This window comes from Oncorhynchus mykiss, chromosome 17 (genome assembly GCF_013265735.2).
Source record: "Oncorhynchus mykiss isolate Arlee chromosome 17, USDA_OmykA_1.1, whole genome shotgun sequence".
Lineage (NCBI taxonomy): Eukaryota > Metazoa > Chordata > Actinopteri > Salmoniformes > Salmonidae > Oncorhynchus > Oncorhynchus mykiss.
Window position 1 is genome coordinate 17,533,993 of NC_048581.1, and position 12,500 is coordinate 17,546,492.

At 44.5% G+C, this 12,500-nt stretch overlaps 1 protein-coding gene across 1 annotated transcript in view; it reads left to right on the plus strand.

Moving 5' to 3' along the window:
- LOC110495059 (voltage-dependent T-type calcium channel subunit alpha-1I) overlaps positions 1–12,500 on the plus strand; it is a 99,646-nt gene that overhangs the window by 8,056 nt on the left and 79,090 nt on the right. The window contains exons 4-10 of the mRNA XM_036948343.1: positions 1,531–1,648; positions 2,288–2,443; positions 2,819–2,909; positions 5,682–5,860; positions 9,687–9,757; positions 9,987–10,473; positions 10,954–11,054. Coding sequence (XP_036804238.1) covers positions 1,531–1,648; positions 2,288–2,443; positions 2,819–2,909; positions 5,682–5,860; positions 9,687–9,757; positions 9,987–10,473; positions 10,954–11,054 — 1,203 coding nt within the window. The remainder of the gene's footprint in view (positions 1–1,530; positions 1,649–2,287; positions 2,444–2,818; positions 2,910–5,681; positions 5,861–9,686; positions 9,758–9,986; positions 10,474–10,953; positions 11,055–12,500) is intronic.

Sequence of the window (12,500 nt, forward strand, 5' to 3'; positions counted from 1 at the left end):
ATAACATTACAACTCCCTAGACATACAGTAGCCTACACAAACACCCTCCTATTAATGTCAATAACATTACAACTCCCTAGACAGACAGTAGCCTACATTAACACCCTCCTATTAATGGCAATAACATTACAACTCCCTGGACAGACAGTAGCCTACACAAACACCCTCCTATTAATGTCAATAACATTACAACTCCCTAGACAGACAGTAGCCTACATTAACACCCTCCTATTAATGTCAATAACATTACAACTCCCTAGACAGACAGTAGCCTACACAAACACCCTCCTATTAATGTCAATAACATTACAACTCCCTAGACAGACAGTAGCCTACACAAACACCCTGCTATTAATGTCAATAACATTACAACTCCCTAGACAGACAGTAGCCTACACAAACACCCTCCTATTAATGTCAATAACATTACAACTCCCTAGACATACAGTAGCCTACACAAACACCCTCCTATTAATGTCAATAACATTACAACTCCCTAGACATACAGTAGCCTACACAAACACCCTCCTATTAATGTCAATAACATTACAACTCCCTAGACATACAGTAGCCTACACAAACACCCTCCTATTAATGTCAATAACATTACAACTCCCTAGACAGACAGTAGCCTACACAAACACCCTCCTATTAATGTCAATAACATTACAACTCCCTAGACAGACAGTAGCCTACACAAACACCCTCCTATTAATGTCAATAACATTACAACTCCCTAGACATACAGTAGCCTACACAAACACCCTCCTATTAATGTCAATAACATTACAACTCCCTAGACAGACAGTAGCCTACATTAACACCCTCCTATTAATGGCAATAACATTACAACTCCCTGGACAGACAGTAGCCTACACAAACACCCTCCTATTAATGTCAATAACATTACAACTCCCTAGACAGACAGTAGCCTACATTAACACCCTCCTATTAATGTCAATAACATTACAACTCCCTAGACAGACAGTAGCCTACACAAACACCCTCCTATTAATGTCAATAACATTACAACTCCCTAGACAGACAGTAGCCTACACAAACACCCTCCTATTAATGTCAATAACATTACAACTCCCTAGACATACAGTAGCCTACACAAACACCCTCCTATTAATGTCAATAACATTACAACTCCCTAGACAGACAGTAGCCTACACAAACACCCTCCACGGCTGGTTTACAGAGGGTTTATCTTTCAAGAGATGAAACCGCTAAGACATGTTTCTGCACACATCCCTACATCAGGTTATGAGCCGTTCTTATTCCCTGGACAACTTGGTTTGTTTCATTTATATCCTTGTGTTACAGTATCTTGGGGATGAGTGTAGTTTTCTATTGGTCATATTAGAAGTGTATTGTCTGTCTTGGGTTGCAGTATCTTGGGGATGAGTGTAGTTTTCTATTGGTCATATTAGAAGTGTATTGTCTGTCTTGGGTTGCAGTATCTTGGGGATGAGTGTAGTTTTCTGTTGGTCATATTAGAAGTGTATTGTCTGTCTTGGGTTGCAGTATCTTGGGAATGCATATCTTTGGCTGCAAGTTCAGCCTGAAGACAGAGGCAGGAGACACTGTTCCAGACAGGAAGAACTTTGACTCTCTACTCTGGGCCATCGTCACTGTGTTTCAGGTAAAGGGGTGGTAGTGTGTGTGTGCATTGTGCATGACCTCCACCTCTCCTCAGCTGCTCTCTCCTTCTCTCATCCCTCTCTCCTCCTCTCATCCATCTCTCATCCCTATCTCCTCTCTCCTTTTCTCACCTCTCTCTCTCCTTCTCTCATCCCTCTCTCCTTCTCTCCATCTCTCATCCCTATCTCCTCTCATCCCTCTCTCCTTCTATCATCCCTCTCTCCTTCTCTCATCCCTCTCTCCTTCTCTCCTCCATCTATCATCCCTCTCTCCTTATATCATCCCTCTCTCCTTATATCATCCCTCTCTCCTTCTCTCCTCCATCTCTCATCCCTCTCTCCTTCTCTCATCCATCGCTCATCCCTCGCTCCTACTCTTATCCCTCTCTCCTTCTCTCATCCCCCTCTCTTCTCTTCCCTCACTCCTTCTCTCATCCATCCTTCTCTCATCCCTCGCTCCTTCTCTCATCCCCCTCTACTTCTCTCATCCCACGCTCCTACTCTCATCCATTTCTCCTCCACCACTCCTCTAGCTGCTCTGTACTTCTCTCATCCCTCTATCCTCTCCTTCCTCTCTCCTTCTCTCATCCCTCTCTCCTTCTCTCACCCCCATCTCTTTCTTTCCTTCTTTCTCTGTGCAGATCCTAACCCAGGAAGACTGGAACACGGTGCTGTATAATGGAATGGCTGCCACCTCTCCTCTAGCTGCTCTGTACTTCGTAGCTCTTATGACGTTTGGGAACTACGTCCTCTTCAACCTGCTGGTGGCCATCTTGGTAGAGGGATTTCAGGCTGAGGTAAGAGTTTGAGCTTTTTTTTTTTGGGGGGGGGGGGGGTTACCATACTTCAAACCAATGACATGGCATAGATCTTTTGATGTAGCATTCATGTTCTTCCTCCTCTCTCCCTCCCACTTTTCGTCCATTCCTCCCCCTTTCTCTCTTGCCCTGCCTCCCTCTCTTTTTCTTTCTTTCTCTCTCTTCCCCTCTCTCTCTTCCTTTGTCTTTCTCTCTCCTTCCCTCCCTCACTCTCTTCCTTTGTCTTTCTCTCTCCTTCCCTCCCTCACTCTCTTCCCATCTCTCTCTTCCTGTCTTTCTCTCTCCTTCACTCCCTCCCTCTTTTTCTATCTCTCTCTTCCTCTCTCTCTCTTCCTCTCTCTGTCTCTCCACCAGGGAGATGCTAATCGCTCCTATTCAGAGGATGACAGTTCCCCCTCTAACTTTGACGAGAGTGAGAAGCTTAATGATTCTCTCAAACTGTCTGGTGAGTCTTCATATACTGCATTCACAATGTATTGCTGTGGTTTGGATGGTAACATTCACAATATAATGCTGTGGTTTGGATGGTAACATTCACAATGTAATGCTGTGGTTTGGATGGTAACATTCACAATATAATGCTGTGGTTTGGATGGTAACATTCACAATGTAATGCTGTGGTTTGGATGGTAACATTCACAATATAATGCTGTGGTTTGGATGGTAACATTCACAATGTAATGCTGTGGTTTGGATGGTAACATTCACAATATAATGCTGTGGTTTGGATGGTAACATTCACAATATAATGCTGTGGTTTGGATGGTAACATTCACAATGTAATGCTGTGGTTTGGATGGTAACATTCACAATATAATGCTGTGGTTTGGATGGTAACATTCACAATATAATGCTGTGGTTTGGATGGTAACATTCACAATGTATTGCTGTGGTTTGGATGGTAACATTCACAATGTAATGCTGTGGTTTGGATGGTAACATTCACAATGTAATGCTGTGGTTTGGATGGTAACATTCACAATATAATGCTGTGGTTTGGATGGTAACATTCACAATGTAATGCTGTGGTTTGGATGGTAACATTCACAATGTAATGCTGTGGTTTGGATGGTAACATTCACAATATAATGCTGTGGTTTGGATGGTAACATTCACAATGTAATGCTGTGGTTTGGATGGTAACATTCACAATGTAATGCTGTGGTTTGGATGGTAACATTCACAATATAATGCTGTGGTTTGGATGGTAACATCCAGAATATAATGCTGTGGTTTGGATGGTAACATTCACAATGTAATGCTGTGGTTTGGATGGTAACATTCACAATATAATGCTGTGGTTTGGATGGTAACATTCACAATGTAATGCTGTGGTTTGGATGGTAACATTCACAATGTAATGCTGTGGTTTGGATGGTAACATTCACAATGTAATGCTGTGGTTTGGATGGTAACATTCACAATATAATGCTGTGGTTTGGATGGTAACATCCAGAATATAATGCTGTGGTTTGGATGGTAACATTCACAATGTAATGCTGTGGTTTGGATGGTAACATTCACAATATAATGCTGTGGTTTGGATGGTAACATCCAGAATATAATGCTGTGGTTTGGATGGTAACATTCACAATATAATGCTGTGGTTTGGATGGTAACATTCACAATACAACACCTGTACAGTGGTTTCTAGGACAAGCAGAGGACAAGCAGAGGACAAAGCAGAGCATTCTTCATGCTCATGTTTCAAGGATGTTATACACAACACATTAAAAGGGGTGGGGGGTAGAGCATCCTGGAAACCATTGTACACGGACTAGGTATTCAGTCACAGACAAAGGAAGGTGGTTCCCAAGACAACTGTAGAATTCTGGATGGGATTCATACCAAAGTATAGTCATGCAGTGAGGAGTTATAGTGCACAGAGTGCTGAAGTAGACAGGGACACACATGGAGACAGGAAGGGCTGTTTTGGGGTTCATTCTGGTTAGCACTCAGTGTTCTCTACAACACACACACGCACACACACACACACACACCCTCCCCCACCCACCCACATCAACTCTTCCTCACAGTCTCCCACTTCCATTACAGATGTCCTCACCTTATTTGAACCAAGGCAGCTTCAAGCTCTCCTCAGACTGAGTGAAAGAGAAAGGAGAGTAAGACTACGTGTTCTAACTGACAAAAAGAACCCCGTCTGTTATCTATAAATCATAACTCTGACCCCGGTTTAGCCAATCAGCTTACAGAGCCCCCTGAGCTCAGCCAGAAACACTATTAGATCATCTAAGACCCGGAGAACATGTTCTGTAAAGCCTGACCTCCATAGAGTACCACAGTATGAGTCATAATACCGAGAAAACCTAGCGGTCAAACAAGGAAACGGTTCCAATAGTTTTTCCACCATCCATATTTCCCATAGGGGATTTCAGAAACACTTCAAATAATGGCTGTGTTTCCTGTAGTCTTACCCTGATTTAATGTTTTGATAACCGTGTAAATCTCTCTCGGACAAGGTGACTTTCATCAATGTATTCGTCTGTATTTACCCCCCAAAAATGAAATGCGAATTAGCTGCTAACGTGGCTATCATAAAGAAGTACAAATGCAGTGATGATCTGGACGAGACTGCCGAATCGAGCCAAAGGTACATTTAGTCATTAATAAATTGGCTAAAGTTTTTTTAAATGTACCCGTTAGCAAAGGTGCCAGCTATAGAGGAAGTGCAGGAGCTTGCAGGGATTTGTAGTCTTATCGTCTTACTTTGATGCTAATTAGCATTTTCAAATCTGAGAGTAAATAGAGACTAATATATTGATAAAAGTCGCCTTGTCCGAGAGAGATTTACATGATTATCAAAACATTAAATCAGGGTAAGACTACACGAAACACAGCCCTTATTTGAAGTGTTTCTGAAATCCCCTGTGGGGAAAATGATTGGAACCATTTCCCTGTGTGACTCCTAGTTTTTATAGGTATTGTGACACCTCCAATGTGGGGCTCTATGTGAGGTGTCAGACCTAGTATTCCTGTTGTGGATAACTCTGTTCTGTGTCTCCTTGGGGTGTTACGTTATGGATGAAGACTGGAGAGTAGGTATCATGTGTGTTAATATTTTAATACTTCAAACAAGTGGAGCTAGCTGGGGGTATATATGAGGATTTAGGAAAAACTACAAGGGCTGTTTTAGAGACCGAATGCAATTATTTATATAAAGCTCTGTCCTTCTTCTTCTTCATCTTCGCCCTTTTAGATCCTAAGATCTGCACTTTGACCCCTAACGGGCACCTGGAGTTGACCACGTTGACCCCGGTGATGACCCCCAGGGGGTCGTACCCCACTGACAGGCTGACCTATGCCCTGGGGTCACGGAAGAGCAGCGTTATGAGTCTGGGCAAGGCCAACCTGGAGCAGAGGAGATCATTCTCTCTGGTGAGATGTAACACACACACACACACACACACACTCAACCATTAACCCAGAATTTCTCAGTTTAAATACCCTTAAAAGAGGACTTTCCCTAATAGCAACACTTAGCATATCGTAAATATAACAGCTATTCTTTAAATGTCCGCAGTCTATGATTTCCTAGACCCCAGACTATGTACAAGTTGCATTACACAAATTACACACTACACGCCACATAATGGCAGTTATCAAGGGTCTGCTTAGCCACTAGTCAGCCGCAGACTATTCCGGATGGAGTCTTCAATTCGAGAAACATTCCCGACGACGGGGGAGATTCTGATCACAACGTTCCCAGTTCAGGAACTCCCTCGACTCCACGCATCTGTCTGTCGAGCCGAAGCCTGCCTTTGGTTGATTGAGCCTGGCTCAGTTCCCGGGATTCCAGTCGCCATGGCAACCACCGTTAATTAAACGAGAGAGAGAGAGAGGGAAGGAGAGAGACACGGAATGAGAGCGACAGAGAGCGCGAGAGAGAGAGAGAGAGAGAGAATGAGAGTGAGAGAGAGCGCTAGAGATATATATATATATATATATATAGAGAGAGAGAGAGAGAGAGGAAGAGAGGATTATGTATAGTTTAGTGACATACTTGTCTTAATTGTCACATGTTAATAACAATGTAAGACATCTTTGCTGAAGGCCTCCACAATCATTGTATACTCCACTGCCTGGGGGTAAAAGTTAACATGAATGTTTCTGTCCCCTACCAGTAGCCGGAGAGAGTTCCAAGTTAATTGTTTGATCAATGATGCCATTTTTTTTATTTACTCAATTTACCTGAAGAATCTAAAAACACATTTTTGTCTTTCTTCCACTTTGGTTTTTCCCTGTTGTGTTGATGTATATCTGTTTAATGAGGTGAGACACATCTCACACAAAAAAATGAAAGGGGGGTGGGACAAAATAAGCGTTGCTGTGGCAACGGTGGTATAAATTCCTCCGGTATATAGCTGTGAAAAAGACTGTGATTGTCGTCACAGGGACGATTCCAGAAGTAACCCATGTAATTATCCTGACAGAGGGGCTATCACCTCCTAGGGCACCACTCACACGGTTTAGAACGGTCAGTTAACTCACTTGGTAAAGTTTCACTGGTGAGGCTTCATTTGAACGTCGGCAGAAACACTGTCTAGAAAGTCTTTATATAAATAAATATATATATATATATATACACAGTAGGGAGAACAAGTATTTGATACACTGCCGATTTTGCAGGTTTCCCTACTTACAAAGCATGTAGAGGTCTGTAATTTTTATCCTAGGTACACTTCAACTGTGAGAGACGGAATCTAAAACAAAAATCCAGAAAATCACATTGTATGATTTTTTAACTAATTAATTTGCATTTTATTGCATGACATAAGTATTTGATACATCAGAAAAGCATAACTTAATATTTGGTACAGAAACCTTTGTTTGCAATTACAGAGATCATACGTTTTCCTGTAGTTCTTGACCAGGTTTGCACACACTGCAGCAGAGATTTTGGCCCACTCCTCCATGCAGACCTTCTCCAGATCCTTCAGGTTTCGGGGCTGTCGCTGAGCAATACGTACTTTCAGCTCCCTCCAAAGATTTTCTCAAGTCTTGAGACTGGCTAGGCCACTCCAGGACCTTGAGATGCTTCTTACGGAGCCACTTCTTAGTTGCCCTGGCTGTGTGTTTCAGGTCGTTGTCATGCTGGAAGACCCAGCCACAACCCATCTTCAATGCTCTTACTGAGGGAAGGAAGTTGTTGGCCAAGATCTCGCGATACATGGCCCCATCCATCTTCCCCTCAATACGGTGCAGTCGTCCTGTCCCCTTTGCAGAAAACATCCCCAAAGAATGATGTTTCCACCTCCATGCTTCACGGTTGGGATGGTGTTCTTGGGGTTGTACTCATCCATCTTCTTCCTCCAAACACGGCGAGTGGAGTTTAGACCAAAAAGCTCTATTTTTGTCTCATCAGACCACATGACCTTCTCCAATTCCTCCTCTGGATCATCCAGACGGTCATTGGCAAACTTCAGACGATCCTGGACATGCGCTGGCTTGAGCAGGGGGACCTTGCGTGCGCAGCAGGATTTTAATCCATGACGGCGTAGTGTGTTACTAATGGTTTTCTTTGAGACTGTGGTCCCAGCTCTCTTCAGGTCATTGACCAGGTCCTGCCGTGTAGTTCTGGGCTGATCCCTCACCTTCTTCATGATCATTGATGCCTCACAAGGCGAGATCTTGCATGGAGCCCCTGACCGAGAGTGATTGACCATCATCTTGAACTTCTTTCATTTTCTAATAATTGCGCTAACAGTTGCCTTCTCACCAAGCTGCTTGTCTATTGTCCTATAGCCTATCCCAGCCTTGTGCAGGTCTACAATTATATCCCTGTGGTCCTTACACAGCTCTCTGGTCTTGGCCATTGTGGAGAGGTTGGATTCTGTTTGATTGAGTGTGTGGACAAGTGTCTTTTATACAGGTAACGAGTTCAAACAGGTGCAGTTAATACAGGTAATGAGTGGAGAACAGGAGGGCTTCTTAAAGAAAAACTAACAGGTCTGTGAGAGCCGGAATTCTTACTGGTTGGTAGGTGATCAAATACTTATGTCATGCAATAAAATGCTAATTAATTACTTAAAAACCATACAATGTGATTTTCTGGATTTTTGTTTTAGATTCCGTCTCTCACAGTTGAAGTGTACCTATGATAAAAATTACAGACCTCTACATGCTTTGTAAGTAGGAAAACCTGCAAAATCGGCAGTGTATCAAATACTTGTTCTCCGCACTGTATACACTGAGTGTACAAAACATTATGAACACCTGCTCTTTCCATGACAGACTGACCAGGTGAATCCAGTTCCACTTCTTTCAGCAGAAAAAGCCCCAAAACTGTGGTTGCAGTGGGCTAAGGAACAAAAACACTGGACCCAGAAACTGCGGTTGCAGTGGGCTAAGGAACGAAAACACTGGACCCAGAAACTGCGGTTGCAGTGGGCTAAGGAACAAAAACACTGGACCCAGAAACTGCGGTTGCAGTGGGCTAAGGAACGAAAACACTGGACCCAGAAACTGCGGTTGCAGTGGGCTTAGGAACAAAAACACTGGACCCAGAAACTGAGGTTGCAGTGGGCTTAGGAGCGAAAACACTGGACACTGGAGAATTTGGAAAAACATTGCCTGGTCTCATGAAGACTGCTTCTTGCTGTTTCACGCTGATGGGAGGACTAGGGTTTGGAGAGAACCACACATGCATCCATCCTGCCACATGTCAACATTACAGGCTGGTGGTGATGTGATGGTGTGTTTTCATGGCACACATTGGGCCCCTTGATAAAAGTGGAGCAATGTTTGAATACCACAGGATATCTGAACATCTTTGCCAATCAGGCGCATCCCTTAATGGCAGCAGTGTATCCATCTGTGAAAGGATTGTTTTCAGCCGGGTAATGCCCCATGCCACATGGCTAGGATTGGCCAGGAATGGTTCCACGACAGTGAATTCAGCTTAGTGCAGTGGCCTGCCCAGTCACCAGATCTCAATCCAATTGAGCATCTGTGGGATGAGATGGAGCCAGCTATTCAGGGTAGAGATCCACTACCAGCCAACTTGACACAACTGTGGGAAGCATTCGAGTCATCATGGCAGCTTGTAGAGTCCACGCCCCGACGTATTGAGACTGAGGCCAAACGGGGTCCTTAATGTTGTCTTTATGGTGTATATATGGTATATACATCATGTATTTACCAACGTATACAGTTCGAATACCAGTTCATTTTCTCATGTTGTCTTTTGTTGTCTTGGTTACAGCACCACGGCCGCAGTTCCCTGCACCACCATTGGGGTCGCCCTCCCCCTCCTCAGAGTGCATGGAACCGCAGGTAGATAGTTAGAGCAATGGAATACTTGATTACTTCATTAATCATGAATCGATCATTAATTAATCAGTCATATCCTATTAGTCCTTGTTAAATGATTAAAGTAACCTTATTGATCCATAATTAATTGTGTAATACACTATTTATCTCAGGAACGTACCAATCCTTTATGAATCCGTTATAACTACTTTATGAACTCTTCATGTACCCACCACATTCTGCCTGCCCTCAGGTCCAGCTGGAACAGCCTGGGTTGTCCCTCCCGGGGGCTAGGGGGGATGGGAGCAGGTGTGGTGGGAGGAAGCCTCCGTGTCCGAAGCCCCCACTCCCACATCCACTCCCTTTACCACTCAGCCGAACATGAGTTCCTCCTCTCCCCCGCTCTCCGCCTCCCCCCTCACCACGCTCCCCCTCTCCCCCTCCTCTCCCGACGCAATGCCATCCGGCACCGGGACCGCCGCGCTCTCTCCCTGGAGCTGCCAAACATGCTCCAGGTCCCCGGGGGACCTCCGTCTTACCCCAACCCCAGGATGAGGAGTGTTTCTGGGGGAGGGAGCAGCGGCAGTGGGGGTATGGTGGTGGAGCACCATGATTGTAATGGAAAGGCTCCTAGTCCTATTGGTGTTATGGGTCCCCAGACTGCCCAACTCCTAACGGAGGTCTTCCCTCAGCTGAACCTCGCCAAGGACAGATCGGACCTGGATGAGGAGATAGACTATGTGAGTTTTACTGCAAGACTGGCTACAACTGAGTAGTCTATGTTTACCCAGAGGGTTTTTACTCGATGGAAAAATGTCCTTGACTGAAATGACTGCCAAGTCATTGTATCAAACATTACCACCAGAGGTGACATGAATGTCCTCCCATTTTGCTCTATTGATAATACATTTCCTCTCTCCCTCTTTCTCTCTCTCTTTCTCACACACGCTCTCTCTCTCCTCCCCCTCCTCCTCTCTCCCTCTTTCTCTCTCTCTTTCTCACACGCTCTCTCTCTCCTCCCCCTCCTCCTCTCTTCCTCTTTCTCTCTCTCTTTCTCACACGCTCTCTCTCTCCTCCCCCTCCTCCTCTCTCCCTCTTTCTCTCTCTCTTTCTCACACACGCTCTCTCTCTCCTCCCCCTCCTCCTCTCTCCCTCTTTCTCTCTCTCTTTCTCACACACGCTCTCTCTCTCCTCCCCCTCCTCCTCTCTTCCTCCTCCAGAGTCTGTGTTTCCGTATCCAGAAGATGATGGAGGTGTACAGGCCTGACTGGTGTGAGAAAAGAGAGGACTGGTCTGTCTACCTCTTCTCACCACAGAACAAGTATGTTACTCAGACACACACACATAAAGACCTGTCTGTCTCTTGTTACTCAGACAACACACACATAAAGACCTGTCTGTCTCTTGTTACCCACACACACACACATAAAGACCTGTCTGTCTCTTGTTACCCACACACACACACATAAAGACCTGTCTGTCTCTTGTTACTCAGACAACACACACATAAAGACCTGTCTGTCTCTTGTTACTCAGACACACACACATAAAGACCTGTCTGTCTCTTGTTACTCAGACACACACACATAAAGACCTGTCTGTCTCTTGTTACTCAGACACACACACATAAAGACCTGTCTGTCTCTTGTTACCCACACACACACACATAAAGACCTGTCTGTCTCTTGTTACTCAGACACACACACATAAAGACCTGTCTGTCTCTTGTTACTCAGACAACACACACATAAAGACCTGTCTGTCTCTTGTTACCCACACACACACACATAAAGACCTGTCTGTCTCTTGTTACTCAGACACACACACATAAAGACCTGTCTGTCTCTTGTTACTCAGACAACACACACATAAAGACCTGTCTGTCTCTTGTTACCCACACACACACACATAAAGACCTGTCTGTCTCTTGTTACTCAGACACACACACATAAAGACCTGTCTGTCTCTTGTTACTCAGACAACACACACATAAAGACCTGTCTGTCTCTTGTTACCCACACACACACACATAAAGACCTGTCTGTCTCTTGTTACTCAGACACACACACATAAAGACCTGTCTGTCTCTTGTTACTCAGACACACACACATAAAGACCTGTCTATCTCTTGTTACTCAGACACACACACATAAAGACCTGTCTATCTCTTGTTACTCAGACACACACACATAAAGACCTGTCTATCTCTTCAACGCTCTTAGTTGTTGTGGAAGTTGACCCACTATGCCGTTTACTTTCTGCATCTTCATCATATCGCTGAGTCTGCCTTTAAAGCTCTTATTTTGGTACAATCCCCACCACTTTAGCGCTGCTACCTGACCCGAGCCCGACGGACCCTGACATTATTCACAAGCCATTTGCTCGTGCTCTGCTGCGCAGTACAGTCATATCTGACTAAGATCATAACATGGTGACAGAAGTGCTTCAACGTCGTCAAATATAAGACAGGAGAGATTATTTCACGGAAAATAATAATGATCCTTGAGTTTTGTCGGAGTTTATAGGGAAGAAGTTAGCTAACTGTTACGTCATGTCTCGTCATTGAGCAGAGCAGCCCAAGCCGAGACGTTACTATGGATACTCCCAGACTCAGAGCTGCCATGATAAGAGTGCATGCAGAGTGAGGTGCGAGCAGGGAGCGAGTTACAGACAGAGAGGAGCAGCTAATGGAAGTTACGTCTGATTTAGGGCAGGGCCTTAAATTTGGCAGAAGAAATAGGGCCTGTGTAAAGTAGGCTCTGAATGT